This window comes from Eulemur rufifrons, chromosome 29, assembly GCF_041146395.1.
Source record: "Eulemur rufifrons isolate Redbay chromosome 29, OSU_ERuf_1, whole genome shotgun sequence".
Lineage (NCBI taxonomy): Eukaryota > Metazoa > Chordata > Mammalia > Primates > Lemuridae > Eulemur > Eulemur rufifrons.
Genome location: NC_091011.1, coordinates 95,337,105 through 95,364,786, shown reverse-complemented (window position 1 = coordinate 95,364,786; position 27,682 = coordinate 95,337,105). Strand labels below are relative to the sequence as shown.

At 61.3% G+C, this 27,682-nt stretch overlaps 4 protein-coding genes across 8 annotated transcripts; 1 reads left to right on the top strand and 3 right to left on the bottom strand.

Moving 5' to 3' along the window:
* Nucleotides 1-30: 30 nt before the first annotated feature.
* On the bottom strand, nucleotides 31-12,720 carry SLC4A2 (solute carrier family 4 member 2). 4 transcript variants are annotated; one of them, XM_069461482.1, is made up of 22 exons: nucleotides 12,607-12,720; nucleotides 10,725-10,890; nucleotides 10,323-10,564; nucleotides 10,129-10,244; nucleotides 8,463-8,695; nucleotides 8,232-8,374; nucleotides 6,703-6,883; nucleotides 5,286-5,421; nucleotides 5,026-5,191; nucleotides 4,798-4,912; nucleotides 4,459-4,643; nucleotides 4,066-4,291; nucleotides 3,755-3,970; nucleotides 3,524-3,672; nucleotides 3,227-3,421; nucleotides 2,230-2,484; nucleotides 2,040-2,129; nucleotides 1,684-1,850; nucleotides 1,064-1,317; nucleotides 810-979; nucleotides 388-561; nucleotides 31-280 (listed from the first exon to the last, which is right to left on the bottom strand). In XM_069461482.1, the coding sequence occupies exons 1-22, from the start codon at nucleotides 12,655-12,657 to the stop codon at nucleotides 200-202; spliced, it is 3,711 nt and encodes a 1,236-aa protein (XP_069317583.1). In that variant the 5' UTR covers nucleotides 12,658-12,720; the 3' UTR covers nucleotides 31-199. The 4 variants fall into 4 exon arrangements, with proteins under 4 accessions (XP_069317583.1, XP_069317585.1, XP_069317584.1 ...); XM_069461484.1 differs by lacking the exon at nucleotides 12,607-12,720 and adding an exon at nucleotides 11,990-12,102; XM_069461483.1 differs by lacking the exon at nucleotides 12,607-12,720 and adding an exon at nucleotides 11,981-12,054.
* On the bottom strand, nucleotides 12,667-14,912 carry LOC138376881 (uncharacterized). Its single transcript, XM_069461501.1, has 2 exons — nucleotides 14,854-14,912; nucleotides 12,667-12,720 (listed from the first exon to the last, which is right to left on the bottom strand). Exon 2 carries the CDS (start codon nucleotides 12,715-12,717, stop codon nucleotides 12,667-12,669), a length of 51 nt encoding a protein of 16 aa, XP_069317602.1. The 5' UTR covers nucleotides 12,718-12,720; nucleotides 14,854-14,912.
* Nucleotides 14,913-16,766: 1,854 nt separating this feature from the next.
* On the top strand, nucleotides 16,767-20,991 carry CDK5 (cyclin dependent kinase 5). 2 transcript variants are annotated; one of them, XM_069461890.1, is made up of 12 exons: nucleotides 16,767-16,871; nucleotides 17,495-17,583; nucleotides 17,673-17,740; nucleotides 17,879-17,939; nucleotides 18,037-18,093; nucleotides 19,079-19,174; nucleotides 19,321-19,395; nucleotides 19,559-19,655; nucleotides 19,796-19,865; nucleotides 20,340-20,400; nucleotides 20,503-20,583; nucleotides 20,704-20,991. In XM_069461890.1, exons 1-12 carry the CDS (start codon nucleotides 16,835-16,837, stop codon nucleotides 20,788-20,790), a joined length of 879 nt encoding a protein of 292 aa, XP_069317991.1. In that variant the 5' UTR covers nucleotides 16,767-16,834; the 3' UTR covers nucleotides 20,791-20,991. The 2 variants fall into 2 exon arrangements, with proteins under 2 accessions (XP_069317991.1, XP_069317992.1); XM_069461891.1 differs by lacking the exon at nucleotides 19,079-19,174.
* A 1,108-nt stretch (nucleotides 20,992-22,099) lies between these two features.
* ASIC3 (acid sensing ion channel subunit 3) lies at nucleotides 22,100-25,701 on the bottom strand. The gene is made up of 11 exons (XM_069462178.1): nucleotides 25,171-25,701; nucleotides 24,374-24,524; nucleotides 23,965-24,092; nucleotides 23,627-23,822; nucleotides 23,485-23,541; nucleotides 23,240-23,387; nucleotides 22,876-22,967; nucleotides 22,718-22,797; nucleotides 22,556-22,627; nucleotides 22,320-22,378; nucleotides 22,100-22,178 (listed from the first exon to the last, which is right to left on the bottom strand). Exons 1-11 carry the CDS (start codon nucleotides 25,699-25,701, stop codon nucleotides 22,100-22,102), a joined length of 1,593 nt encoding a protein of 530 aa, XP_069318279.1.
* Between the last annotated feature and the right edge of the window lie 1,981 nt (nucleotides 25,702-27,682).

Sequence of the window (27,682 nt, the reverse complement as noted above, 5' to 3'; positions counted from 1 at the left end):
TCCCCCCACCCCCACCCCAGAGACAAAAGGCCAGGGGTACATAGGGCTGAAGCACTTTACTGCCAGGGTAGGGGGGAGAGGGGACTTTAAATTATTCACTTAAATAAAAACAAGGAAGGACGGGAGAGGGATGGGGAGACCCATCCCACAGCCTGTTCCCTCGGTCCATCAGTCCCTTGGCTGTCCCTCTGGGTGGCAGCTACACAGGCATGGGCATCTCATTGTACTCATCCACGCCTTCCCGCTCATCAAACACCGGCTCTGCCTCGTTAGCATCCAGCTGTGAGAGGAAGATGCATCAGGAAGGGAAGGACAGGAAGGGACCTTTCCAGATCCATGGGCAGGAGGGACCTGGAGTGTCTGAGGGGGGCAGGGCGGAGTCCTTACACATTTCATCTCTCGCTCGGTGAAGATGCGGGTGAGCACCACCATGCGGAGCGGCACCGTGAGGATGAGGATGAAGGGAAAGGCCAGGGAGGCAGCTGTGGACATGACGGCCCAGAGCAGGGCCAGGCAAAGCAGCTGCAGGGCCGTGAACAGGTGCATACGGAGGGTCCGGACCTGGGGGGCAGAGACAGGTGAGCCAGGCTTCTCCCCCTACCTGCCACATCCAGAGGCTGGGGACCACCCTCTCCCCTCCTTGGAAGTGGGGTGGAGGCACCGTCTCAGGTACTCGCAGAGCCTGGTCTGTACAGAGTGGAGGTGGGGGGCTGGCCGGAGTGGGTAGATGGAGAGGGGGAGTTGGAGGGTGACCCAAGTAGACCAGGGGTGGGCAGAGGCCCCGGGACCCCTTCCAAGCCAGGGCTCACCTTCTTGACGTAGGTGACATCTGGGTGGTGTTTGGGTGGCATGAGCAGCAGGTGCAGCCGCTCATAGAACTGGATCCCATTAAGGGAGGTAACTCCCATGTACAGGAAAATTCCGAAGAGCACGGCCAGGGGGATCTGCCGAAGCAGATCCCCGATAACCATGGAGAGGCCTGGGGGGCACGAGAAACAGTTGGTTCCAAGGTTCTCAGATCCCAGGGAACCTGCTGGGCACAGTAGGGGCAGAGGCCACATACCCACAAGCAGGGCAACCAGCAGCCCTGTCACCCTCTGCTCCTTGACCTCCTGAATCTTAGGCTTGTCCCCAGGCGCCACAGCCTTGCTCATTACAGTGAGTGCATTGGCATGAGTGACAGAGCGGACAGTGGCAGCAGCCAACCAGGGCAGGCCAAAGAGGGCACAGATGCCACCCATGGCCACGATGAGCAGCAGGTCCAGGTGGAAGCCGGAGCCCTTCTGCAGCATGCGCTCCTTCTTGGAGATAATCAGCCTGAAGGCGGGAGGAGGGGGGGGGCTCCCTGAGGCCTGGGCCACATGGCTCGGCCCACGTCTTTCCAGAATGCCCTGCCAGTCCCTGGTCTGCTCGTGGAACCTGGTGGTCCTGTGCATTCCGTCAGGACTAGAATTCCATCATGGAGCTGAACCTGCACCCCCAGCTCTGTCCTCTAGCACAGCTCCCAGCAAGCACTACCAGGCCAGCCCGGCCAGCCTGCCCTCCGTTCCCATCCCAGCAAACATCAGGTGGATCTTCTGCTGCCTACGAAGTAAACCAGCAGCAACCCGGCTCCCTCGCCCAATGCAGCTCTGCTTCCCACGTGGAGGTCCCCAGGCTGGCCCCTCAGCTGGGACCACTCACGTGGTGATCTGCGTCTCCATGAAGATGAGGATGAAGACCAGGATGGCTGGCAGCAGGCTGGCAACCATCATCCACACAGGGAAGGGACTCTTCTCCCCCAAGGGGTTGATGACCCAGCCCCGCTTTTCTGGGGCTGTCACCGAGAATCCACTGGGCACACTCAGCTTCTGCAGGGCAGATGGTGTGGGGACAGAGGTGGGGTGAACGCAGAGGGCACGCCATGGAAAAGGCTTGGTGCCTACCAGCTCTCAAGGACATGCTCGGGCTGGGGACTGGTGGGGAACATCCAGACCCTGGGCGGTGGAGCCAGCCTGGTGCCAGGCAGTAGCACCTCACTGCCATGTGCACCACCTTACCTGGGTATAGGTGTCCTCGATACTGTAATCCACAAGCACCATGATGAGGATGGCAATGGGTACCCCAAAGTCCCCAATCACCCGCCGGATCTGAGTGGGCAAGCACAGTGCTCAGAAGCCACCATAGCCCCTCATCTCTCATAAGCCCCCTTCCTACCCCCAGCTCCCTCCAGCCTTCAAGCCCACACACCCGGCCGGGGAAGAACCGGCTGTTCTTGAACTTGCGCAGGAAGAAGGCGATGAAGAAGGTGCTGGCCATGAGCACCAGCGACAGCAGGGCTGTGTTGGGCTGGCCCTGGGGCCTACCCTGCCCGGACTGCCTGGCTGAGCTCCTGTTGCCCGGCCCCAGCGTGGGTCCTGCCCCAGCCCACGTCATGTTCTCGCCGCCGTCGGCCTCTGAACTGTTGGAAACTGAGCAACCGTGCAGGGGGTGCTCCTGGAAGATCTGGGGAGAAAAGGGCCACACACGACTCCTATCAGCTGACCGCAGAGATTTCCAGGACTTGGCTGTGCAGTGGGTGGGGTGGGGTGGGGCAGGGGACAGGCCAGCCTGCCTTTAAGGAGTTTATCTCGTTGCTTTAAGACAATGAGGCAGAGAACCAGTTGTGAGCACAATGTGGGGTTAAGAGAGGGTGGAGGGGGCTGGTCTACGGCAGGAAGCTGGGGAGTATGGCACAAGCCAGGCCCAGAAGGTAGCTCCAGCGGCCTGAAGGAGGAGGACGTGAGCACAGAGGACTGTGGGTGGCCCGTCTTGAGCCTGTCACACACATCTGATGCCCAGAGTGTGACTGTGTTTGTCACCTCTGGGGCCTTTCCTGTTCTAGACTCCTGAATCACCTGACATTGTAACAGAAGCATGTGTTACCTTTGTTATTAAAAATACTTCTAAAACCAAACTAGAAGAAATAAAGATAAAACATTTAACAAACAAAAAAAAACAAAACATGGGTTTCTGAAAGACTGACTTGAAGCCCCGGTGTGTGCTGGCCGTGGGGAAACTGGGGCAGGGGTGGGAGGAGGCACAAGCCTTGGCTCTTGGTGCTGTGGATGCAAGCCCAGGGGACACCTGGACGAGCCTGGCCCCACATTCAGACGGAGGGATGAAGGGACGGCCTGGCATGCCCCCAGCTCCCTCTGGCCCTGAAGCCTCAGCCCTCCCAGCTCAGCTGTTGGTAGGGCCTGCCCACCTTCACCAGCTTGTAGAAGGTCTCGTAGATGAAGATAAGTGAGATGAGGAAGGCAAAGATCTCCTGGGTGAAGCGGGAGACGAAGCGGACCAGGAAGCTCCCCTCGAGGGCCACCATGAGCAGGGCCAGCAGCACCAGCCAGAAGCCGATCCACACGCGGCCCACCAGGTACTCCAGGTGGTTGCTGCTACAGAACTGGGATGGGGCAGCAGTCAGGTCCAGAGCTCAGGGTGGGGGGCCCTGGGGGCAGGTGTCCAGCGCAGAGAAGGCGGCTGGAGCTGGGCAGGGAGCCCTCACCGAGAAGAAGGCCTCCTCAAAGACCAGCAGGGGGCCCGAGAAGCCGATCACCAGCAGCGGCTGGGCACCCAGCAAGCAGAAGACCACGCCCTGGAGCGCCGTGGACATGATCAGCTCTGACACCCCTATCAGGTCCTGCGTCTTCTCTCCTGGGGGCACAGGAACCAGCTCAGGAGCTGGTGGCCAGTGGCCCTGGGCCACCTCCCACCCCCACCTGAAGCCTTTCCTCACCCAGCAGCCCCCCGAAGGTGATGGCAGGAGACAGGGCAGCAAAGTAGATGAAGATGACTGCAGCCAGGCACTGTGGGTCGAGCGCGTCTCGGAAGTCGCTCAGGTAGTGGGGATAGCGGCGCCGCACGTCACGGATCAGCCCCCCGAAGGGCCGGCCTGTCCGCCGAAGGGGATCGTCTTCTGCCACGTCTGCTGCCTCTACTATCTGCAGGAGTGCTGCAAGCCAGGCCCCCGTCAGGGCGCCCCTGCCGCTCCTGCCCACCCTCCTCCTCCAGGTAGCCCCACTCGGCCGGGCCTGTGCTGGTGCGTACCCTTATCTTGGGCGGACTTGGGCTCCAGCCCAGCCCCCATGGGCAACAGCCGGCCCTGCTCCTCCCGCTTCTTGAGCATCTGGCGCTGGAAGTGAGCGACTGAGCGCAGCAGCTCCTCGCCCTGCACCTCGGAGGGCGGCAGCACCACGCTGCAGTCCAGGAAGGCATTGATGGCAGTCAGCAAGTCGTCCCGCTCGTCGGCCAGGTAGGCTGCCTCGTGGAATTGCTGCCAAAGCAGGACCGGGATCGGGGAGGGAACAAGCAGGGCTGAGGGCCTGGAGATGGGGCTGGGAGAGGTCAGCAGGAGGAGTGGGGTGGGGGGAGCCATGGGGGGCCAAGGCTGGCCCAGGGCGGGCTCCAGGGTGCAGGGCGCGGGCGAGGAGGGGAGCTGACCTTATCCGACATGAGGGTGGAGATGGAGCGGCCGATCTCGTGGTAGTCCATGTTGGCACTGCTCGGGCCCAGCAGCAGGAAGAGGAAGCGCACAGGCACCGGCACCTCCAGCACCGCGTCCAGCTCCACGGCCTCCCGCAGCCGCACGAAGGCCATGGTGGGGCGGGAGAGGAACTCCACACAGCCTAGGGATGTGGGCCAGCTTGGGCAAGAGCAGGGCGGCCAAAGGCCTTCCAGCCCCCAGCCCAGGGCGGCACCAAGGTAGGGCCCAGAAGGTTTCACACAGCCTTGCCTAAGGCCCAGCCACGGAGCCCGCCACCCAGGACTCGCCCCACGTACCCACAAGGACCACTGTGGCCTCGGCATTCTCAGGGATCTTCTCCAGCAGCTTCAGCTCATGCTTGGACTTGGAGCGAGTGATGCCAGCCGGTGGTGCCGGAGGAGGCAGCTCTCGCTGGGGGACACAGGAGAAGGAGCTCAGACTAGCCAGGCCCCTCCGGCTGTGTGTTCACACGAGGCTCCTCCCAGCCTGCAGCCAGCCCCGGGCAGGGCCTGTTTGCCCCTCACCTCTCGCTCCACCTCCAGCCGGGTTTCAGGAACACCTCCAATGAGAGGCTCAGTGACGTGGGGGTCGCTCTCGGCCCCCTGGCCATGGTGATGCCCCAGCAGGGAGCCCAGGGAGCCAGCTGAGATGTTGCGGGGGAAGGAGAAGTCCTTCTCATCACTTGGGTGGCTGGGGGGGCAGAGGGCAGTGACTTTAAGGTCAACAGCAGGGGCTGGGGCAGGTGGGCAGGATGACATGGACTCCCCTCCCCCGCAGGGCCAACCTGTGTTTCAGCAGCAGGGCCCGCAGCACGTTGGCTCTGTCCTCGGCCTTGATCTGGTCAGAGATGACCATCTGCTCCACCACCTGGTGGGCTACCCCAGGCAGGGTCTGCTGGTCCAGATCCAAGAGCACAGCCCCTGGGGCGAAGACAGCAGGGAGGCACCTCGGTATCCCCCAGTCAAAACCAACAGTGGGGCACAGAATGGGAGCGAGAGCTAGGGACAGGTGGGGACAGCCAGGTGGGTGTGCTCCAGGGATGGAGTGCCAGCCAACAAATCGAGGACCAGGGCTCCACTACCGGCTCTGCCACTGAAGCCTAAGTCACATCACCGCTCTGACCCACTTCTCCCCACCCCATCTCCCCCCAGAAATGCTGAGGGGCTCAACAGAGGCCACCAAACCTTAGTTATCAGAGAGGTTGCCAGACACTCTTTCCAGGGGGCACCCAGCCTCCACTGGGACGTCCAGGCTACCTCCCGCTGACCGTCACTCTAGGGTCCTAGTTCTACCCTCTGGAACACGACGCAGCTGGTCTGTGGCCTTGTTTATGTGACAGCCCTCAAGCCATCTGAAGGTGCCCCCGCCACTCCAGGCTTCTCAACTTCCCTGTCATTTCCACAAGCCCAACTGCTGCTCACCAGGCAGCTTCTAGACCTCCGGCCACCATTTCATATAGAAATGAACGTCCCTTCAAAACCTACGAGGTTATTTACCCGGCAAGGTCAACGTTGAGGAATACAGAACTAAAGAACAAACAGAACCAAAGGGCCCTGAGCTGCCAGACAGAGATCACACAGCCTAGCGCTAAAGCTCTTGTGCTCTGCGCTGTACCCAAAGTGCTCAAGCCTCTCTCAGAGCCTATCTGCTCTGAGTTTGGGGACAATCGTAACAGCAGGTTTCTAGGTCCTCAGCTGCTTAGAAACAGGCCTTTGACAACAATGGGAGTGATTTCCCCCTGGGAAGGAAGAAGCAAGCGGACAGCAGAAACAGACATGGGGCTAAAGTCCTGCACCCGTGGTCAGCGAGGGAGGTGACACAGCCCTGCAGGTCACATCAGAATCCCCAGGATCGCGAAGATGGCAACGAGGCAAGCCAGGAATTTCAACAAGCTTTACATCAAAGTGGCTTAAAAATGTTTTAGCACCCAAACACATCAGCTTCAGTTATCTGAAAGTATCAGAGAAGCTGCTTACTGAAAACGCAGACGCCAGACAGAGGGGTGAACCCTGCCTGCAGTCACGCAAGGAGCCGCAGTCTGTGTGACATCGCCGAGAGGGAGGACGCTCCTTCCTGGGCTCCGGTGATATCACACCCCGTGTGGCTCAAGAGGATTAGGGAATATTTGGCCTCAGAGACCAGGCCCAGCAGCAGAGAGTTCCCTGGGCAAGGACGGGCGGGGTGGGAGGGGAGCCGGGTACCATGGGCCAGGGTCCGGCGGAGCTCCAGAAGGCTGCGGAAGGACAGGGAGGCCACGTGCGGCTTCCCCCAGCGCTCTGTCTCCTCCTCCACGTCCTCCTCAAATTTGATCCAGCGTGCCGTCTCGCGCCACTGGGGCTCCTGGTTTTTGTCCAGCAGCAACTCGTTCAGCTCCACAAACACCTTGGGGCAAGAGGAGAAGGCGCTGCAACGTACAGAGCCAGAGAGCACCCCGCCATCGGCCAGAGGTAAGTGCCATCGGGGGGGGACAGGTGATCCTGGAGAGCACAGTGGGCAGCACATGTCTCACAGCCTGGGGAACCCTGGACGAGTGGCCACTCTGAGACTGCTTCCCTCATCTGGAAAATGGATAACCTGCCTCGAGGGGCTCTTAAAAAGATTTAAAAAAAAAAAAACACGTAAAACACTTAGCAAGTGACATGACTCACAGTAAAGGCTTGATAAATAAACATCACTACGTGTGAAAACAGTGGGGTTTTGTGATTCCGTTTGCACATATTCAAGAACTGGCAAAACTAATTACAAATGAAAGAAAAATGGTCCCCTCTGAAGGACACTTCCCAACCAGGGCCACGAAAGGACTTTTTTTTTTTTGAGACAGAGTCCCGCTCTGTCACCCTGGCTAGAGTGCTGTGGCGTTAGCCTAGCTCACAGCAACCTCAAACTCCTGGGCTCAAGTGATCCTCCTGCCTCAGCCTCCCGAGTAGCTGGGACTACAGGCATGCACCACCATGCCCGGCTGATTTTTTCTATATATTTTTAGTTGCTCATATAATTTCTTTCTATTTTTTTAGTAGAGATGGGGTCTCGCTCTTGCTCAGCTGGTTTCGAACTCCTGAGCTCAAATGATCCGCCCGCCTCGGCCTCCCAGAGTGCTAGGATTACAGGCGTGAGCCACCGCGCCTGGCCCGAAAGGACGGTCTCTCTCGGCAGCGTGTGTGTGGGTGCCCCGTGTCCGTGAGCTGGATGCTAACACAGTGCAGGTCACTGCACGTCTAATTACGCCTCAATAAAAAGGACAAATACCACCCTGAGCCACAGTTCAGGACCAGAAGAACCCTGCAGCCTAAGATGGGCAGTGTCATTAAGTAACCAAGTGACCTTGGCAAGTCATAGCACCCTGGTTTATGGCTGACACCACCTCCTGTCATCTTCATGGGTTGCTGCATCAAACGAGTACAGAGCTGACTGGGTTTTGAAAAATGAAGCTTGGTGCTACACAGAGCCACCTGCAGCCCAAAAGGTTCCTTTCTTCAAACCAGAAAAAGACATCTCTTCCTAAAATGGTCATGATACACAAACCAACAACATCTCAGATGTGAGCCATAATCACAATGCCCAAGTCAACAGGCTCTAAGATGGGTACATGGCACTCTTGTGCAGTGTGCAACCTGCACAACCATAGGTGGCAACCCTGGTGCTTGAGATTATTGTTGATCTAAGAGGTAGCGGAGGGGCTGTGGGGAGATGGATGGGAGTTAAAGGAAAAGCACAAAGCAGAGCATGGTACCTCGTGGGGCTTGTGGGGGGCCCGGGGCCGGGCCCGAGGCGTGGGGCCAGGCTCCCGCCCATCCCGTCCACTCTGCGCAGACCCTTTGGCATTCTTCCGCACCAAGTGCCGCCGCACCCCAGGAACATCCTCAAACCGGTGACCTACGGGTGTAGAGGGCCAAGGTCGGGCTTCCCCTTCCTCTCACTCCTTTCCCACCAGCGCCAGGCTCGGCCTCGCCCCAGCACTCACTCTTCATGAGGTCTAGGTCTGCCGTGGCCAGCGTCTGGGCCTCACTCTCGTCTGTGGGGACACGGGGCAGCAGTGCCTGCTCGGCCCCCGTCATGCTCCCGATGCGTCTCCTCTCCTGAAGGTTGTAGCTGCGATGCCCAGGCTGGCCTTTGGTCAGGGGGCGTCCCGAGGCACCGCCATCGTCACCACCTGCCGTGCCGCTGGCCACGGCGACCACCTCGTCCACCAGGGTTCTGGACAAACAGTGTAGCTGTGAGCCTGAGGCAGGTGGCCTCTGCCTCCAAGACCACACCCATGCAGGGGACCCCACGCCCTCCCAGCTGCCACCCTTAGGAGGCTCAGGTGTGGGAGGAGGAAGATTCTGGAAGCAGACTGCCAGCATTCAAATCCTGGCTCTCCCCTTTCCTGCTGTGTAGCCCCAAACGGTCACCCAAGGCCCCTCTGAACGTCAACTTCTCCCCGGCAGCTGGGGCCGAGGCCAGCCTCCCGAGGTGCGGGAGAGCTGAGATTTCGGAAGAGCCCAGTGCAGGGGCTGGTGCCTAACAGGAGCTCAGGACACCGCCTCCCATCAGCCAGCATTCGTTCCTGTGCCCCTCTGCCCCTCGCAGGCACACCCTACCCACAGGACTCAGAGTGTCACAGGGGCCACTTTTAATCAGGAGGAATAAGGTACTCAGCGAAGGGCCTTCACGACTGCCGACAGCTTCCCTGTGCTCAGGAGGAGGGGTTTCCGCACTGGCCTCCGCGGACTCCGGCCTCTGCTCCTCTCCCCTTTCTCTGCCAACACCGCAGCCCAGGCCCTCACCCATCCCGCCCCCCTCTCCCAACATCAGGGGGCCCTGCAGCTCCAGGCCCACGACCCTCCCATGACCTTCCCTGGCCTCCACCCACCCTGAGTGCCCTCTGCTCACACCCTGGCCCACAAATCCAACCCTCTCCCACTGCCAGGCTTTCTCTTGGACCCGCCCCATCTGCACGCCTATCCCAGTGGGCCTGGCACTCCCAGAGCGGGCAATGTGCCCTTCACTTCCTATGGCCCTTCACGCTGCCTGGCACCCAGAAAACAGGTCCGTGATAGTAGAGACCTTGAGACTTAGTTCAAAGTCATTTCTTCCGAGAAGCCTTCTCTGGCTGGTGCCCCCAAACACCCACTGGCACCGATGTTCTACCCAAACCAGGCCACAGAGTGCACTGAGAGTGTTCCAGTGCTATTTCATGTGACAACATCTGGTTTCCAACCAGGGTGGACTGGCAGCTCCCCAAGAATGAGGGGGGTCTCCTATTCCTCTCAAACCTTGGGGGTCCCAGCGGGTGCTGCAGTCACCAGCCCAGTCCCGAGCCAGGCAAGGGGACGGGCAGAGGGGGTGGGGTGCAGCTCAGACGGCGCATCTGTTCCATGCCAGGCTAAACCATACTTAAAACCTCAATTCACACCACCCTTAATCCCCACAACCACCCAGTGAGAAGGTTCTATTGTGCCTGGCTTCGAAATGAGGAGCATGGGGCTCAGGAAGCTTAAGTCACTTGCCCAGACAGCTGGTGAGGGCAGGCCTGGGCTCTGGCCCCGGCCTGGAGATTCCAAGGCTCACACTTTCCCTGCATCACCACACTGCCCCAGCAGGGGACACGTGAACTTGGGGATGCTTGTTGACTGAGGTGCACTTACCCGGTCTGGGCCTCTTTGGTGGCGCGAGGAGCTGCCTCTTGGGGCAGCGGGGCAGGGGGAGAAGGACTGGTCTTCTCTGCCTTCCGATCAGCGCCTTCATCCTCTTGGAGAAAGAACTGCAACAGAGACCCGTGTGGGCAAGAGAGGCAGGCCAGGGCCCTGCAGACCTCCCCTGGGAGCCCACACCCACTCACCTGCACCAAAGAGGGTGTGGAGGCAGGGGATGGCTGCGAGAGGGCCCGAGCCCCCTCCGCCTCACTGGCCTCGTCCTCATCTTCTTCCCCTTCCTCAATGGTGGGGGTCTCCCCAGTGGGGGAGGTTCCAGGGCGCCTTCGAGGCTTCCGTCCTGGGCCCTGGGGTGTCTTGCGGCGGCGGGTGTCCGGAGGCAGGTGGGTGGACAGAGGGTGATGGATGTGGTGGGAGGACTGGCGGTGGTCTGTGGGGAGGAGGGGGACTTGGCTGCCAGCAGCTACAGCGTCCCTCCACCCACCATCCCAGCCCCCAACCCTGGCTCCTCCCACTAGGGCCCCAGCCCCTTCCTCTCTGGGCAGTCAAGCCTGAGCCCCTGCCTGCCCCTCCCCTGCCTGCCCCCTCACACTCAAAGTCTTCCTCCCCATAGCTGCGGCCTGGCTCCTCCCCTCCGCGAGACCCGGCCTCCTGTAGGATTTCCTCAAACCGCTCCACGCCCAGGGTGCGGTGAAGTTCATCTTCCTCCTGCTCGGGGAACCCAGGCGTCCCAGGGCCCAAGCTCTCTGGCTCTGGCTGTGAGGAAGAAGGGGTAGAGAAACCCACAGGGGCTCACTGGGAATCATACCCCAAACTCCAGCCTGCCCAGTGCCAGAGATCCAGTGACCCCCAGCAGCTGCCCCCTCCAATGCCAGGGACCCAGTGACCCCCAGCAGCTGCCCCCTCCAACATCAGGGACCCAATCTCCTCCCCAAGAGCCTGCATCCTGGGTTCCAAGCTGCATCTGGACCCTGGCTGTGCAGTCAGTTCCAGAGCAGGCGGAAGGGCCCACCCTGCAGGTGGCAGCAGAAATCCTGTGTCCAGCACTTCTCAGGCCGGAGCGGGTGTGCGTGAACGGAGCAGCTCACATGGCAGACAGTGAGGAAACTCCAGTTGCCTGGAGGACAGCAGCTGAGCCCAAAAAGTAACTTCTGAAGGCGCCCCAGCTAACTGACCTGGAGTGGCTCTGAGTCAAACACACCCAGCCCTGCCCGGACAGAAAAGTCTGTGCTTCACCTCGACAGGGGAGCCCCCATTCAGCCCTGGCCCCCTCAGCTGCTCCCTGGCCCCGCCCCTCACCCCACCCCCACGGCCCCCACCTGAGTCATCCTGCAGGAGCCCAGCAGCAGCTCGGACTGACTGCGGCGCTTGTGAGAGCCCAGCCTAGCTAAGCCGCTGCCTGCCCCGGCAGCCTCGGTCCACCCCCCACCCCACAGTCTCAGCTCAAGGCGCCACCAAATATTTGCTCAAGAGCTTCTGGACCTGAAGGGCATCAGGACCTCCAAGGGCGGGGTATGCAGCCCCCTCCACAGCGGTACCAGCAGCTAGAGCAAGGAAGAGCCAGGGGAGGAGGGCTAGGGCTGGGAGGAGGCAGGCAGGTCTTGAGGGCGAGGTGGGGACAGGAGCAGCAGGAGCAGGCAGGGACACTGGATACAAGAGGAGGGAGCCAGGGGGCTGGCTTCTCCCCTCTGCGGGGAGGGCCCCTGCCCAGCCCGTCTCGGGGCTCCCCATGCGCCCAGCTCAGCCTGGCTCCCACCAGAAGCAGCCGGGGGAGGAAGGGGGGAGGGGCAGCGCAGAGGGCTAGCCGGGGATGGGGGAGAGGGTCACAGGGGAGGGGGTCAAAGACCCCTCGCACCTGAGGCCGCAGGAGGAAGTCCATGGCTGGCAGGGCAGAACCGGGGAAGGAGGGGGAGGGGACCGGCCGTGCCCCTTCCTAGTCACGTGCCCAAGGGCCAAAGAGACCAATAACGGAGCTGATTGTGGCACTGGGGTTAATCATTAGACTCCTTAGGAAACCCGGGAGGGGGCCTTGTGGGGCCATAGCCACATGGGGGCAGGGAGGGGCGGGCCAGGGTGGCACGTGGGGCAGAGGGGCGGGGCCGGCCACGCCAGCCACAGTGCCCAGAACCCAGCCCAGTGCAGACTTGACCTCAGATTCTAAGGCCAGGTCAGAGAGGGACAGCTGGGCTGGAGACCCAGGGTCCTCAGAGTTCCTCTCCACTGAGGCTAACCTAGCTGGGTCTTCAGGAAACAGCATCAGCTCCCTCTCCAGGACTAAAAGACACTTGAACCCCAGTCCCCTCCCACCGCACCACCCACTCCTCCCCCACCATCCTGCAAGGTCAGGGCACGGATGCCAACACCCCTCCCAATCTACACACAGGCACCCACATCCCCCGTAACACCGCCCTGGCTGGCGCGGACCCTCGGCAAGAGGGCACAGGGCCTGCCCACCCGGTAGGCAACACTCACCGTGTGGAAAGAATCTGCGCCCGAGGCAGGGCGCCGGGGGGCGCTGCTCATGGCCAAATCTTAGCCCTTTTCGCTGTCGCTGCGGCTTTCAGGGCAACGAGGCGGAGGCATAACCTGGGTTGGGGAGAGGCCCAGTCACCATCTGAGAGGGGCAGGCTGGCAGGGCGCCCAGCCAGGGGAGGAAAGGAGCCTGCCTGCCACGCGGGTCTCTGCGCTGCTCAGGCTGTGAAGGGCCTTGGTGTGGCCCTCAGGGGTGGCAAGAGCGAAGAGGAGAGTTATCTATGGGAAGAAAAGAGAAGAACAAACAGAGAGAAGACCGAGGTGAAGGGGCCAAAAAGGGCCAAGAGACTGAGCAGAAGAGGGAGGAGGAGAGAGAAGGTGGGAGAGGCTGCAAAAAAATGCGGGAGAAGGGAGTCAAGGCCCAGTCCTGGAGAGAAAGCAACAGAGACGGGGAGGGCGTGATAAAGAAGAGAGCGAGAAGGGAAGTGAAGGGCCGAGACCGAATAGGAACCATGCCGGAGGTGGGCCTGAGCCGGGAGGGGTGTGGTGGGGAGAGTGAGACACCCCGTGGAGCAAGCAGGGAAGGAGAGGAGAGAACTTGGGGAGAGCCCAAGAAGGCAAGCCAGGGGGCCGCAGCAGGGAAGGGGACCCCTGCCCAGTGCAGGCCAGGCAGGGAGACTCCCCTCCCCGAGACGTGCCAGGGACAGGCAGGAGAGAATTAGGCCCCCTGGGTGAAGGGCAAGAGACCAACTCTACTCACTCAGTGGGAGGGAGGAAGGGACAGAAGGTGGGCGCAGGCCAGGCAAAGCTTTATAGTGGGGGAGGGGCATGTGACGGGCTGTGAAGGGGTGGGCACAGGAGCCCTGAGGGGCAGTCCAGGTCCCTCCCCTCCCTAGCCTGGGGACAGGAAAATCTGAGTTGCAGGGCTGCCACCTCCTGGCCCTCCTGACCGTGACTGTAGGGAAGGCTGGGGAGGACAGTGTGTGTGCTGGGGGTGGGGGACAGCGGGGAGCTGTGGGGCTGGAACCCAACTGGTGCATATCGGGGCACCAATTCCTAATGGGGGCAGCCCAGGGCTCTTTGAAGGCAAAAAGACCAAAGATCCCCTGGTGTGGTGTTGGTGAGCCGGGTTGCCCAACTTAGGTGTGAGACAGGTCAGTGTAGGGTCAAACCATGAAAGTGTGGGGGGTCAGCCCAGGGTGGGGAGCCTGGGTGACACATTCCTGGCAAGCACTCGGACTCAGCTGACCACTCTCTTCACCCTCCCAGCAGGCCCTCCGCCAGGGCAATCCCGTGGGAGCAGGGGGGCCAGTCTGGGAAGGGTGTGGGGAGAGCCTGTCCGAGCACCTGCAGGTGCCCACTCCCACCTCCAGGCTGTGCCCTCAACGTGCTCTTCTATCATCCCCTCCTCTCTTCATTCACGCCCCTCCGCCCCCTCCCCCGCTGTCCCAGAACACAAAGCAGCTTCTGTCCAGAGCATCGGTGCCATAATCCGGGTGGGGGCACATTCCGGGGACCAGCCCCGACCGGCCCGCAGGATTAGCCTTTTTCCCCCTTCCCAAAGGATTAGCACGTCGGACCCCTACTAGGGCATTAACCACCCCCCAAGTGAATTCGTACATTCCACAGCTCCTTGGAGGAGGGAGGATAAGTGGACCCTGGATTTCAGGCAGCGCCGTTCCCAACACCCAGCATAGAACTCCTCGCCCAGAAAAACCGGCCCCCCAGGAGTCAGATCCAACTTTGCGGGGTTGTCTTCCCATTCCCACCCAGCTGCTCCCTCTTCTGCCTGACCCCTTGTCCCGACCAGACCCGCCACCCCCCTTTCCCGGCTCCGCCTCCCAACCCGGAGTTTGGGGGAGGAGGCCCGGGGCAACCCCCAGGCTGGGCGCCCAGACTAGACTGAGGGGCCGTGCAAGGGGGTCGCAGGGAAAGAGAGTCGCCTGGAGCCTGACTGGAGTGAGAGGGTCGGCGGCGCCTCCCCGAGACTACCCCCTCCTGGTGGCAGGGGGCGCGGCACCCTGGCTTTTGGGAACTCTTAAGATGCGAACGCCGGAATGCCCGCTTCCGACCAGCATCCGTTGGCCTCCCCATCTTTCTCCCCAAGACCTCGATTCCCCGCCCCCCAGTCTCCGCCCTTTCCTCCACTTCCACTCCCTCCGCACGAGTCCCGAGTTTCCCCCTCTCCTCCCCCTCCCTTCCTCCCTCCGCGGCCCTGGCCTCCCCCGCCTCCACCTCTCCGTTTACCCGTTTGCTCCGGACTTTGCGCCCGGGGGTCTCGGGGTCTCTCCCCGTCCTCCGGCGCCCTCGCGCGCTCCCGACGACTCCCCCGTGCCCACCCTGGGGCGCACCCCTGCCGCTCCCAACTTCTCCCAACTCAACTTTCCCCCGCGCCGCGGGCAGGCCAGCCCCCTGCGTGCGCGCCCCCCAGCGCACCGTGCGCGGCCCCGCCGCCGCGGGTGGAGAGGCGGGGAGCAGGGGCCGAGATCAGGGCCGGGGCGGGGGCGCGCTTCCAGGCTCTGCCGGGCACCCGGAGGCCGCCCGGCCGCCCCTCGCCCCCGCCCTGCCAGGCCGCCACTACGGGTTTCCCCACTCGGGGCTCAGGCGCCCGGGGGACGCCGTCTCTTGGCTCCATGACGGCACCTCTGGGCGGAAAGGAGCCCGCCTCACGCGGAGGATCGCAGGCAGGAAAACGCAGGCACCAAGGATGGCCAGGAAATGTGGGGCGGAAGAAGCAGAAATAGAAATACATCGGGGTCAAGATTTTCTTGCGCCCTCCCACCCCGCCCAAATACCCGCCCCAGAGCCCCTGTCTGCCTGAGGGACGGGGTGGCGAGCGAGAGGGGAGATAGCGACTGGAGCTTGGCTGCCCATTATCCTGAGCTGACCTAGGGGGGCAACTTGTTAGGCACCCCTCACTTCCGAGAGGGACAGAGATTCCCCGAGACTGCCTCCCTCGTCGTCTCTGTTACCTCCACACCAACTCGAACTCTATGCGTGGCCATCACCCACTTAAAGACCTTTGTGTGTGTTTTCCCAATTAAATTAGTTGTTCCAGATAAAGAATACACTTTTCGCTTCTTTAGTCTGCCAAATGGGTAAAGCATAGCATCGTGTATGCAAAAACATTCAGATATAAATGAGTTAATTAACAAATGTTTTGCACCAACTCTGGTTCCGGCGTGGAGGAGTGCTATTTGGTGTCCTTTTTGCCCAGAGCACAGCCCTCAAGAATGCAATCATGAGACAATTAGAGAGCAGCGCAGGAAAATCTATAATCAACTCCTTTAAGCAATGAGGTAAAGGCTGCTCCAAGTGTAGTATCTGTCTGTGGTCTTGTCTGTTGAGGAGGGTGACCAGCCTGCCAGCCCTAGTCGGCCACACCCTGGCTGACTCCAGTGGCCCAGCTCTGGAGACGGGGAGACGGGGACCCCAGGATCCCCCAGGGCTCCAGCCAGTCGCCTCAGCAGGCCAGAGCGGAGCGCCTGGAGTGGCGTGGGCTCCGAGACGACAAACGGCGCCCAGTAGAAAGAGGGGTCTTTGGCGTGTTTTCCCTGCCCGAATCAGACTCAAATGAGCACATCTGCCTCTCTTTAGGCTGTGGTCAGCTGGCCCCTGGGAGGTCAGTAGCAAGACACGGCTCAGAGCCATTCCCCAATGAATCCCGAAGTCACCCGTGGTTGGTGAGAGGTGCTGAGAGCGTCAGGAGGTCGTTGGGAACTCAATATCACCAAACCGGGTCAGAGCCGAGCCACCGGGGCCCGGGATCTAGGCCGCCAAACCCCAAACTGAGAGCGGCCCCACCCCTGCCCGCTGCATTCTGGAACGCGTAGTCCCGGAGCGGCCCATCCAAGAGCGCTGCGGGCACAGAAAAGGAATAACAAGAGCGGGGCACACTGGGAATCACGGCGCCCAGGCGCGGACGCCCGGAAAGCGGATCCGCGATGCTTTCTGGGACTTGAAGTCCAAGGTTTGCCTCCGCGGTGGACCCGGAGCCCGGAGCCGAGTGCTGCAGAGAGCCTTGGCGTGGCCTGCTGGGGGTTGTAGTCTTCCCGGCCGCGACCCGGGGTGTTACTGGGAGACCTGGCGGTCCTAGGACTACAAGCCCCAGAAGCGCGTGCGCAGGAAAGGGGTGGGCCGGGATGGAGGCAGGGGTGCCGCCTCCTCTGCAACGCCGGGGCCGGAGTCTTAGAACCGAGGGCCCGCAGGGGTCCCCGCGGCTGCCGTGATGCAGAAATACGAGAAACTGGAGAAGATTGGAGAAGGTAATGGAACCAAGAGGTGTTCCTGCAAGATCTTCTGCAGACCCTTCGGCATTCCTTGCAGCCCTGGCTCCCCTACCATCAGTAATACCTGCAGGCTCAGACCTCAGCACTGGCCGAAGTCCTGGCCCCCGGGCTCAGCGCTTCATGCAGACAGCAGTCCCCCCCATGTTAGCATTTCCCGCAGACTCCCACTCCCACCCTTAGCGCTCCCTGTAGACCCGTCCTCCCAAAGCGGCACTTCCTGCATTTCCCACCCTAGCCTGAGCACCACTGGCACAGCCTCACCCCGAACCCCAGCCTCAGTTCTAGCTGCAGACCTCCAACCTCAACATTTCTGCAGGCCCTCAGTCCTCTTCCAGACCCGTCCTCGAGCATCGCCTTTATTACTGACATCCTCACCCTGGCAGCTCAGTCTCCCCTCCTGCCCAGACCCTGCAGCCTTGGCAGGCACCTTCTCGCCCCTGCCCACTTGCCACATCCTCGCTCACAAAGCTCTTCCACGCCTGGCCTTCACCATGAATCCCTTCCCTTGCACACTCAGTTGTTGCCCCCCTCCCAGGAGGGATTTCCTGGAGTGGGGAAGGTGCTCCAGCCTTTCCCTTACCCCTGACCTCCTCCCCCAGGCACCTATGGCACAGTGTTCAAGGCCAAAAACCGAGAGACTCATGAGATCGTGGCTCTGAAACGGGTGAGGCTGGATGACGATGATGAGGTAAGCCTGGGGACAGGGCCAGGGAGGGGGTTGAGGGCTGGGCTGGCTGGGATCTGACTGTTGCCTGCCCGGCTCCCTCACACGTGCAGGGAGTGCCAAGTTCTGCCCTTCGGGAGATCTGCCTGCTCAAGGAGCTGAAGCACAAGAACATCGTCAGGTGTGTAGCGGCAAGGCAGGGCCATCCTGGCCTGGTGGCCGGTTGGAAGAGGTGGGGGTTCAGCAGGGGCCAGGCTGATATTGGGATGTTAGGTGCAAACTTGTGCACCTGCCTGGCTGAGCCCTTCCTTTCCCCTAGGCTTCATGACGTCCTGCATAGTGACAAGAAGCTGACTTTGGTTTTTGAATTCTGTGACCAGGTGAAAGGGGAGTTTGAGGGACAGTAGCGTTGGGAGGGTGTAGGGTCCCAAACTGAGGTTAAACTCTGTCCCATTTTCCCACCCCATCGCTTTTCAGGACCTGAAGAAGTACTTTGACAGCTGCAATGGTGATCTCGATCCTGAGATTGTGAAGGTGAGGAGAGTGGTATCCGGGGACTCCTCAAGGCTAGGGTTGGAGTCTGTATTCAGTACAAGCACTATTTGAGCACCAAGTTTGGATCCTGAGGCCAGGCTTGGTGGCTCACGCTTGTAATCCCAGCACTCTGGGAGGCCGAGGCGGGAGGATTGCTTGAGGTCAGGAGTTCAAGACCAGCCTGAGCAAGAGCAACACCCCATCTCTACTAAAAATAGAAAATTAGCCGGGCGTGGTGGTTCACACCTGTAGTCCCAGCTATTCCAGAGTCTGAGGCAGGAGGATCGCTTGAGCCCAGGAGTTTGAGGTTGCTGTGAGCTGGGCTGACACCACGGCATTCCAGCCCGGGCAATGGAGTGAAACTGTCTCAAAAAAAAAAAAAAAAAAAAAGTTTGAATCCTGAAAAGGGACACGTTGGGGTGCCAGAGAACGAGAAACCCTGTTTCTGCCCTCCAGGGGCCTCCAATCTTAGCAAGCATCATGACATGGTCTCCTCTGAGAGCAACACTCTGACATCAGTGATATTATTTACACTTGAGAGATGAGAAAATGAGGCTCAAAGAGATAGTCATTCATTCAGCAGATACTTACTGAATGCTTCACTGTGTACCAGGCACTCTCCTGGGCCCAAACCAAGTGCCTTGATCCAGGTTCTGGGGAGCCGGGTCCTGAGCAATGCCATAGCACACTGTTTGTGTTGGTGGCTACTGCGCATTTCAGATGCATCCAGGCAGGAAGGTCCATTAGGCTGTAAGGTCCAGAAAGCGGGGGGAACAGGGCCAGCTTGTTTGCTGTGGTCCCTCAAATGCCAGGCACAGTACAAGCAGGTCCTGGACAGTGAGTGAATGGTGTCATACCGAGCTGGGTGCTGAAAGGCGGATGCGGGGTGGAGCGAGGCAGAGGGTGAGGAAGGAGGTGACCCGCCGTTGGGCACAGTTGCAAGACCAGAGTGTCTGACTCCCTCCTCCCTGCCCCACACCCCCAGTCATTCCTCTTCCAGCTGCTAAAAGGCCTGGGATTCTGTCACAGCCGCAACGTGCTGCACAGGGACTTGAAGCCCCAGAACCTGCTAATAAACAGGGTACTTGTGGGGGAGAAGGTGGGAGATGGGGGAGGCTGGAGCCAGGCGCTGGGGAGCACTGAGGGGACAGGCCTGGCAGGAGGGAGCCCGAGCCTGCCCCAAGCCTGCTAAGGGCCCTTCTCCTTGTCCTCTTACCTCCCTCTCAGAACGGGGAGCTGAAGTTGGCTGACTTCGGCCTTGCTCGAGCCTTCGGGATCCCTGTTCGCTGTTACTCAGCCGAGGTGACTGGAGGGTGGACTGTGGGTCAAGGGAGGGAGTCCCTCAGCTCCTACCCCAGGACCCAAAGTGTAATTTTCCTCTCCTCTCTGAGCTTCCACCCTGAACCTCCTCCTGGCCCTCTAAGTGTCTAAGTGGGGGGTCCCCTCTGGGCGGGGTCTCCTCCAGGTGGTCACACTGTGGTACCGCCCCCCGGACGTCCTCTTTGGGGCCAAGCTGTACTCCACGTCCATCGACATGTGGTCAGCAGGCTGCATCTTTGCAGGTGACACGCGGGGGCTCTGCAGGGGCACTTTGCCTCCCACTTGGGTTGACAAACAGGGTCTGGAGGGTCTCTCTGGGGGCTGGGGATGGAAGGTGTGGGGTACCTTGGTGTGAGGGGTCTTAGCCCCCACCTTCCCCCAGAGCTGGCCAACGCTGGGCGGCCTCTTTTCCCTGGCAATGATGTCGATGACCAATTGAAGAGGATCTTCCGATATCCTTCTACTTCCCTCTGCCTTGAGCCTTCTGGAAGGGGAGTGAGGGTGGGCTGGCCTTGGCCAGGACCGTGGGGTCTCAGGGCTTCTCCTGAGGGCGAGGCAGGGAGAGCAGGGGGGCCGAACACCCTGACTGTAGGCAAGCAGGGCACTGGGGGCAGAGGCCGAGAGGGCGCTCCTCCAGATAAGCCACGCATCCTTAGGGTGCAAGAGCCAAAGGGCCCAGGGCAGCTTTGTGGGAGTAGGGCAAGAGGGACTGGTCCATCAGGACCAGATATCAGGACGTGGGCTAGGTGAGGGAAGCCGGTGCGGCCAAGTGGGGGCCTGCCTCTGTCACGGCCAGCGAGGAGGAAGGGGCCGAGAGGAGGCTGCGGTAGGGTAACGAGTGCCCCCTGGAGGGGAAGGGCCCCTCACCCTCCCCTGAAGGTACAGATGAGGCCCCCTCTATGAATGATCCTTGACCCCGTGGACACGCTGCTGGGGACGCCAACTGAGGAGCAGTGGCCCTCCATGACCAAGCTGCCTGACTACAAGGTATGACGGGGTGGGGGTCATGGTTCATTGGGATCTCTTTCATGTTCCTAGCAGCCTGCACACCCCCACACTCCCGGTCTGCCTCTCTCTGCCCCCCCACAGCCCTACCCAATGTACCCAGCCACAACATCCCTGGTGAATGTCGTGCCCAAGCTCAATGCCACAGGGAGGGACCTGCTGCAGGTAGGTGGCCAGGGTTAGAGACTGGGGTCCAGACACTTGTCCAGAGGGACTAGAGGAGGGTGGGGCTCTGGGCTGCTGACCTGTCCTGAATTGGCCACCACCTTTCCTCCCTGTCTCCAGAACCTTCTGAAGTGTAACCCTGTGCAGCGCATCTCAGCAGAAGAGGCCCTGCAGCACCCCTACTTCTCTGACTTCTGTCCCCCCTAGGCGCCAGGACTGCTGGCTGCCAGGCTGGGGCCTGGCCTATTTAAGCCCCCTCCCGGGAGGGGCGGGGCCGGTGGGGACGCAGCTCACATGCTGAGCTCCAGCTGTGCTGGGCCCGGCCACAGTGGAGGTGCCCAAGCCCGTGTTCGTCACTCCCTCGGTGGACTTTATTTAATTTCATAAATTGGCTCCTTTCCCACAGTCTGGCTGATGTGGTGGTCCGGTAGCTCTGCAGGGGTGTGGGCTGGGGGTCTCTGCTCTGCAGCCCTGCCTTCGGCTCAGATCGACCCACTGTCCACTGCTTGGCCCCCGCCAAATGTCCTGAGACTGGAAGCTGGGGCCAGGGCAGCCTGTCCCTGCACACTTGTGTTCATGCACGCCCCTTCCTCCCTCCACCTGGGAGGGTGGTGGCTGGCGCCGGAGAGCAAGGATGGGCTTCCCCCAGAATGGGGAGGAAAGGGCTACCCCTTGTGGTTCTCCATATCCCACGTGGACCCCCCTGTCCCTTTCCTCCTCATGCCCCCATACTCAGGCCTGCAGGCTGGGAAAGAGAGACCCAAAGGTGTGGTTCCAGCAGGAACCCCTCCCCCCCACGTTTGTCAGTTTTCCAGTTTTGGGGTGCAGGGAAAGAAAGGGAAATTGAGCCTATGGCTGGGGCCTGGTGTGTCCTTACTGGCAGGAGGGGAAGGGAGGGCTCACCCCACCCCCATGGTCTTAAGCGGGGGCCTTCAGCTCTCGTGGGAGGCGGAGGAAGCAGGAACTGTTCCATGGAGATGGGCTGTGTGCCACGCTCGATCCCAAGTGTGAGAAAAGGAGTCATGATCTCCTACAGCAGGATGACAGCTGTGTTCTTGGGAGTAGAATGACCCCCCATCCTCTCCCTGCCTCCTCCCCTGCTTCCAGCCCTGCCCTCGCTGCGTGGGCACTACCTACTGGCTGGCTCCTCTGTCCTTGCTCCTAAGCTCTGGGCTTCAGCAGTGCCTGTCCTCCCTTCTCTCTGAGATGTCAATCTGAAAGACTCGTTCCCACCAAGGTGCCCATGACTGATGTCCTCGTAGTCCCATTCTCTCCCAGGGATTTGTGGGGTTAACTGGGGCTCAGCTTCCCATTTCAGAAGCCATACCCAGGGGGACGATGGCTGGCAGAGGACTTCTGTGCCTGAGTAGGGCTGACCTGGGCCTGGCTAGTCTCTCCCCCATAAGAGGAACACCTGAGGCCGATGCATTAGGACTTTATTGGGGTGAAGATGGCAAAGCTCTGCAGGCTGGGCATGTCCAGGATGCCAAGGTGTGGCCCCAAGAACACAGCAGGTCTAGAGCCGCGTGACAAGGTAGCAAGTGCGGTGGGAGGCAGACAGAGTCTTGGTGACGGCACAGGGAGGGGTGGGAGGCCTGTGGGACAGACCACAGCGCTGGGGCCAGAGGCCTTCACACCCGCTGCCTGCTCCTGCCCCTGTGCTCCTGGACCTGAAATTCGCCTCTGGACCAGACCTGCCCCATCTCCCTTGGCCTTAGGGGGCCATGTGGCCTTACCTGGGGCCCAGGCTGAGGTGGGGAACTTGGGTGCGATGGCTGCCCAGCCCTTCCTGAAGCTGTGGGAGGAGGCAGAGGGCCATAAGTGGGGAGGGGTCCTCCTCCCAGGGACCAGCCAAGGTCACTGCACGCCCCTCCCCTGCCACTCGGTTTTTCCTCTTGAAGGTAGGGAGAATGTTCTAGGGCTTGGGAGGGGCCTAACATCCCACTAAAGGGAGGCACGAGGGGGCTGTTACCAGATTGGTGCTGGAGTGCTTTGGGGAGCGCCTTCGATTCCAGAAATACCCCAGGACCCTGTCTTGGAACACCTGGAGGCAAGCAGCAGGGAAAAGTGGCCAGTGCACACCTACTCCCTACCGGTGGACTCCTCCCTCCCCCAGCGGGGGGCCCTGGCCCACCTCACAGAGGTAGTCTAGGATCTCAAGGATGGTGAGCAGGCTGGCCCCAATGAACAGCCCCATCTGGCCCCCAATGTCGCCTGTGGAGACAGGGTCACCTTTCAAGTCACAGCCACCTGCCTCGCCTGCACCTCCCTAGCCCGAGGCGCCCTGCACACCTAGCAACGCTGACATTTCGTAGGCCTTCTTCTGCTCCACCGCCTCGTAGTTGAGGGCCTCAAAGAAGATGTCCAGGACCAGCACATTCTCCCTAGAGGAATAAAAAAGGGCTTCGAATGTTCGCTGGACACCCCTTGGTGCCAGCTGCTGGCAAGAAGCCAGTGTGGCAACTCTGGCTCCTTCCGAGAACCCTGGGAGGGGCGTCAGCAACCCCGGAGGAGAGGTTAAGCAGCTGGCGCGCAGGCGCAGCGCCCACGCCGCCTTGGGGACGGTGTCCAGCCGGGGCTGTGCGCGCGAGGGCTCCGGCCCAGCCCGCCCACCCCGCCGGAGCCTGTCCGCCTGCTCGGGGGCCGCCCGGCTCACGCGATGTAGGCCTCGCTGCGGTTGAATTTCCGGGCCAGGTAGCGGGCGGCGGCGCGGCTCGGGATCCGCACCATGGAGAGCTCCTTGGCGTAGCGCGTGCTGGCGCAGGGGTTGGGGCAGGCGCACGCGTCCTTCCGCTGCATGGCGTCTGCGGGCACGGGGCGGGTCAGCGCCGCCCGCCCGGGGCTCGGGGTCAAAGGCGGAGCTGAGTGGGGACGGGGAGGCGGGCGAGGCTCGCCCCTTACCCAGGGCCACGAGGGCGCAGTCCTTGTGCTGCTGGGGGCTGCACACTGGCGCGCCGCCTGGGGCGGGGAGGGGAGGAGACGGTCAGGGGCGGCCTAGCGCCCCCGGCTCCCTCCAGGACACGGGCCCCTCTCAGCCCCTTACCAGGCATGTGCATCATTCGACAGCCGCACTTCCGAGCCACGTAGCGGGTCTCGCAGACCAGGCGACACCCCATTAGGCTATAGGGAGGGCTGCTGCTGGTGCTAGGGGGATCCAGGTGGTCAGAGGGCCCAGGCTCAAAGTCAGGATCCAGAGAAACGGAACTGCAGTCACCCCAGGGCGGTGGCAGGAAGCTCAGCTGTGGAGGGACGGGTCAAGGAGGCTCTGGGAGAGGGAGGTCCTGGGGTGGAGGCCCAGAGAGGTCTGAGACACTGAGGGTTTGGGGTCTGCGGTGTCGTGGGCACGTTAGGGGTGGGATTTTGAGACACAGGTGAGGATACTTTTTGCTGCTGGCAGGACACGAAAGTCTGGTAGCCGGGGGCCACCCCAAAGCCCAGCTGGTCGATGAGGGGCGGCTCCTCTTGGCTGTGGATCTGCACGCGGATCCCCACCTCAAACAGGGTCTCCTCTGCGGGACAGGGGCCTTTGAGGCCTGAGGCCCCTCTGTCAGGTCTCCTGTCCCAACCAGGCAAGACCTCCCCTGAAGTCCCCTCCCCTCAGGACTGGGATGAGCCAACCCTGCTCCTTTTCACAGGAAAGGACATGCGTCTGGGCCCCATTCTGACCTCCTCCCTCCTCTCCTTCCCCTAGCCTTTTGCACTCCATCCGTGTCCCCCAGCCTTGACATGCACTCCACGCCCACGTCCCTACCCACAGGCAGACCCCCCTGCCTCACACGTGTGCTCATACCCATGTCCTTCCAGATGGGCAGATACTCCTCCTGCTGCACATCCAGCATGATCTCCAGCCCGTTGCCGGTGCCACCCTTGGTGGTGGTGAGCAGCTCTGCCCCGCCGGCGCCAGAGTTAAAGGTGTAGCACTGCCCCATCCGGGTGAAGATCTAGGGATGCACAGACAGGGTGACAGCCCTCTCCCCCAGGAGAGGCAAGCACGTGGGCTGTGGGAACTCTCCCCTTCTCATGCGCTGTTTGGGTCTCTTGTCTGAACACTGCAGCCCGCATCTCAATACCCCCAGCCCCTCCTTCCGTTGGGGCACATGTAGTCGGACCCTTTTGGGAGCCCATCACTCCAACTCTCCACCCCCCACCCCTCACCAAAGCCCAGGGCACAGCCCACAGGGCAAGTGTTTCTCTGGGGACTGAGATAAGAGGAGAGGGGTCCCAGGTGCCCTCCGGAATGTTGAAAGGCAGAGGCAAAGCAAGTCCCCTCCCACTGGCAGAGAGAGGGGTCTGTTGCCCCAGAACAGCCCGACTAGGGAGACTGCCTCCCACCCTCAGGAGCAGGGTCTCCACAGGCCAGACCATGGGCCTGGAGCCAGCCTGGGGCATGTCCCTCCCAAAAGGACCACTTCCTTGGCTGGACAGAACGTAGCCTGTGCGTGCAAAGGAAGGGATCCCTGGGCAGAGGGTGTTAAGGTTCTCCGACTTTGGGGGAGCCTGGCTGGCAAGGTCAGGGATTCCGGGTGCTGGGCAGGGACTGGCTGCTCTCTGGGTCCCTGGGCAGGACAGGTAGGGCAGCCAGCTCACCGCAGTGAAGTTCTCAGGCCCACACGGTTGGCCACGGTAGCTGCAGTCCAGCAGCATGTCGTCCAGGGTGTGCCCAGCGCGGGAGTAGAGCTGTGCCATGTCGAAGGTGGGACTGGGCATGAAGCCGGGTGGCGCGGGGGGCCGGCCCAGGGCTCGCAGGAAGGGCGTGTGCTCGGCGGGGTCCAGGCCCAGCAGCGCGGGCCCAGCCCAGTGCAGGTCATTGGGCGTGAGGCGTGAGCGGCGCAGCGGGTTGATGTTGCACAGGGTGACAGCCGGGAAGGTGAGCCGATGGCTTTCTCGCTCTTCCAGGGCTGTCTGGTGGTGGAACTCCTGGTAGTAGCTCACCCTATCAGCCACCTGGAAGAGGAAGGTGGCCAGCGACAGGAGCATGGCCACAGCCCACAGCCCCCGGCGCACAGTCAGTCTGCCCGGCCCGAAGACATGGCCCAGCCCGTGCAGCGTGCAGCTGCTGGCGAACACGCGGATGTCCGAGGCCCGCTGCTGGGCCTCCTCTGGCCCTGGGGGCTTCATGGCCAGAGCCCAGAGAGAGCTGAGCAACTGTGAGGGCTGGGGGCTGGTGACCAGCTACAGGGGCTTGGAAGGAGTGAGGGAGGATCGGTGGGAGGGCTGGGAGGGTTGAGACAGGATTCTTGTGCCCAGGAAGGGGCCACTGCAGGTGAGACAGGGGAGGAAAGCAGAGGAGTGGGTGGGAGAGGAGTCAGGGGTGAGAGGTGGGAGGCGCTGGCCTGGTGGGCTTGGCGGTGGTGACCTGGGTGGTCCAGCTTGGCCTTCCCCAGGAACAGGCTGTAGCTCCGCTGTGCCGGGCACTGGGCTGGGGGCTCCGCAGCCAAGGCCAGGTGGGGCGCAGCCAGCCGTGGCAGGCAGGGGCTGCCGAGTGGCGCTGGGGCGGTGCTGAGCTGAGCTGCCGCAGAGGATTGGGTTTCAGCAGCGAGGGGGGCAAGGGGCTGGCTGAGCAGCCTGGGGGGCGGGGGAGGTCCCTGGAGCCCCAGGCTAAGCCATTAGTGCAGTGTGGGGGGGGGGGTGTGTGGCTGTTGGAGACTAGAGGCGCCCGGAGGAAACCACAGCGATCCTGGCTAGGGCTTGAGGGGAGCCCAGAGGAAAGTTGGGCCTGGAGGTGCCTTTGGGGCCTTCTAGGTTCCAGTTGCAGCCCCCATATGTCAGGCCCGAGGGTCAGTCGCTGACCCTGGGCCTGGCTCCTCCATCCTTATGCCTCCCCTGTCTTCCCACTGACCTCACCCAGGAGCATTTTTTCTTTCACAAAGAATAGTGCTGGCTCTTGACCAAGCTGGAAAGTGGTTGGAACTTTGGCATCAGTAGACCTCTTCTTTCTGTGTCCCCAGTGTCCCAGCCTACTACACTGGATGGCCAGGGTCCTCTTCAGGTCCCACATCCAGGGCCTGGCTATTTCTTGAGTGTCCCTCTCACCCTAAGGAGACCTCACCTCCTGACACACAGGCCCTCCCATCGGGGAGGCTGGCCTCTACCATGATGAGCGTGGACTCCCCTGCCACCCCCAGGGTACATGGGTGCCCCACCTGCCATCCTCCCAGGCACGTTACAGGCATCCTAGGGTTTCACATCTCACAATGTGATATCCAGGCCTGGAAAACGCTCTCATTCTTTTAAACAGCTGCCTGCCACCCCGTTATGCGGACGCAGCACAGCTTATTTAATAGTTCCCCTATTGATGAACACTGGGGTTCCCATCTTTCTGTTACAATGTTGCTGTCAATGCCACTGCGCAGATACAAGCTCCTAGAAATAGAAGTGCTATGTTAAGAGGCCACTGTGTTGGTAACATGGCAGATGACATCAAATTCCCCCTACAGGAGTCATTGCCATTTTGCACTCCCACCAGCAACATGGGAGCGTACCTGTTTGCACAGGGCTTTTCTAAAGGAAGAGTCGCTGTGCCCTTGAACCAGCGTGGTCTAAAAGCTGGCTTCCAGAGGGCAGGGCCAGCACAGTGTGTTATTTGACCAAAGACTCTTCTGATGATCCGGAGATGATGGGTTGGGGTTAGGGGTGGGGAGGATGCCCAGGGCCTGGGGCAGAGACCTCCAGAAAGCAGGTTGCTATCCACAAAGTCAGTGTCAACAGGCCTGAGGTGGGACTAGGGCGTCCTGCTGATCCATGGCACTGGGGGTGAGCTGCTGCCCAGCTCAGGGCCACAGGGGCCAGCCCAGGAGCACCGCAGGGAGGAGAGCCAGGGCCTGGTTCTTGTCAGTTTCAAGCTCTGTGTTTGGTCAAATGCTCATCAGCCCCATGTATCGGGAACTGGGTGACATGTCCCTCTAGGCCTGAGAGAAACCAGGCTTGTCTCCATTACTTATTTACCAAAATGTATTTCCACTCCATCTTCCTCCAAAAAGCATCTGAGGCTGCCAAGTTCATCTTGGTGGGCTTTTGGCCATGAGTTCCAGAAACACAGTTCCACCAACCACACGTGAACACACTGAGCTATAATTGCCTGCCCTCCTGAAGGGACCAC

Bases quoted from the DNA above. Each gene is read 5' to 3' on its own strand.
- SLC4A2 (XM_069461482.1), bottom strand. From the start codon at position 12,657: ATGAGCAGCGCCCCCCGGCGCCCTGCCTCGGGCGCAGATTCTTTCCAC. The intron at 4,913-5,025 runs GTGAGGGGCAAA...TGTGTCCCCCAG, and splicing joins GGCTGGAGGTGGAGCGAGAG to CGAGAGCTGCCTCCTCCGGC. The intron at 1,851-2,039 runs GTAAGGTGGTGC...TCTGCCCTGCAG, and splicing joins TCGAGGACACCTATACCCAG to AAGCTGAGTGTGCCCAGTGG.
- CDK5 (XM_069461890.1), top strand. From the start codon at position 16,835: ATGCAGAAATACGAGAAACTGGAGAAGATTGGAGAAG. The intron at 17,741-17,878 runs GTGTGTAGCGGC...CCTTTCCCCTAG, and splicing joins AAGCACAAGAACATCGTCAG to GCTTCATGACGTCCTGCATA. The intron at 18,094-19,078 runs GTGAGGAGAGTG...CCACACCCCCAG, and splicing joins TCGATCCTGAGATTGTGAAG to TCATTCCTCTTCCAGCTGCT.
- ASIC3 (XM_069462178.1), bottom strand. From the start codon at position 25,701: ATGAAGCCCCCAGGGCCAGAGGAGGCCCAGCAGCGGGCCTCGGACATC. The intron at 24,093-24,373 runs GTATGAGCACAC...CCTGTCCCGCAG, and splicing joins GCCCATCTGGAAGGACATGG to AGGAGACCCTGTTTGAGGTG. The intron at 23,823-23,964 runs GTATCCTCACCT...GTCCCTCCACAG, and splicing joins TGTCCTGCCAGCAGCAAAAA to CTGAGCTTCCTGCCACCGCC.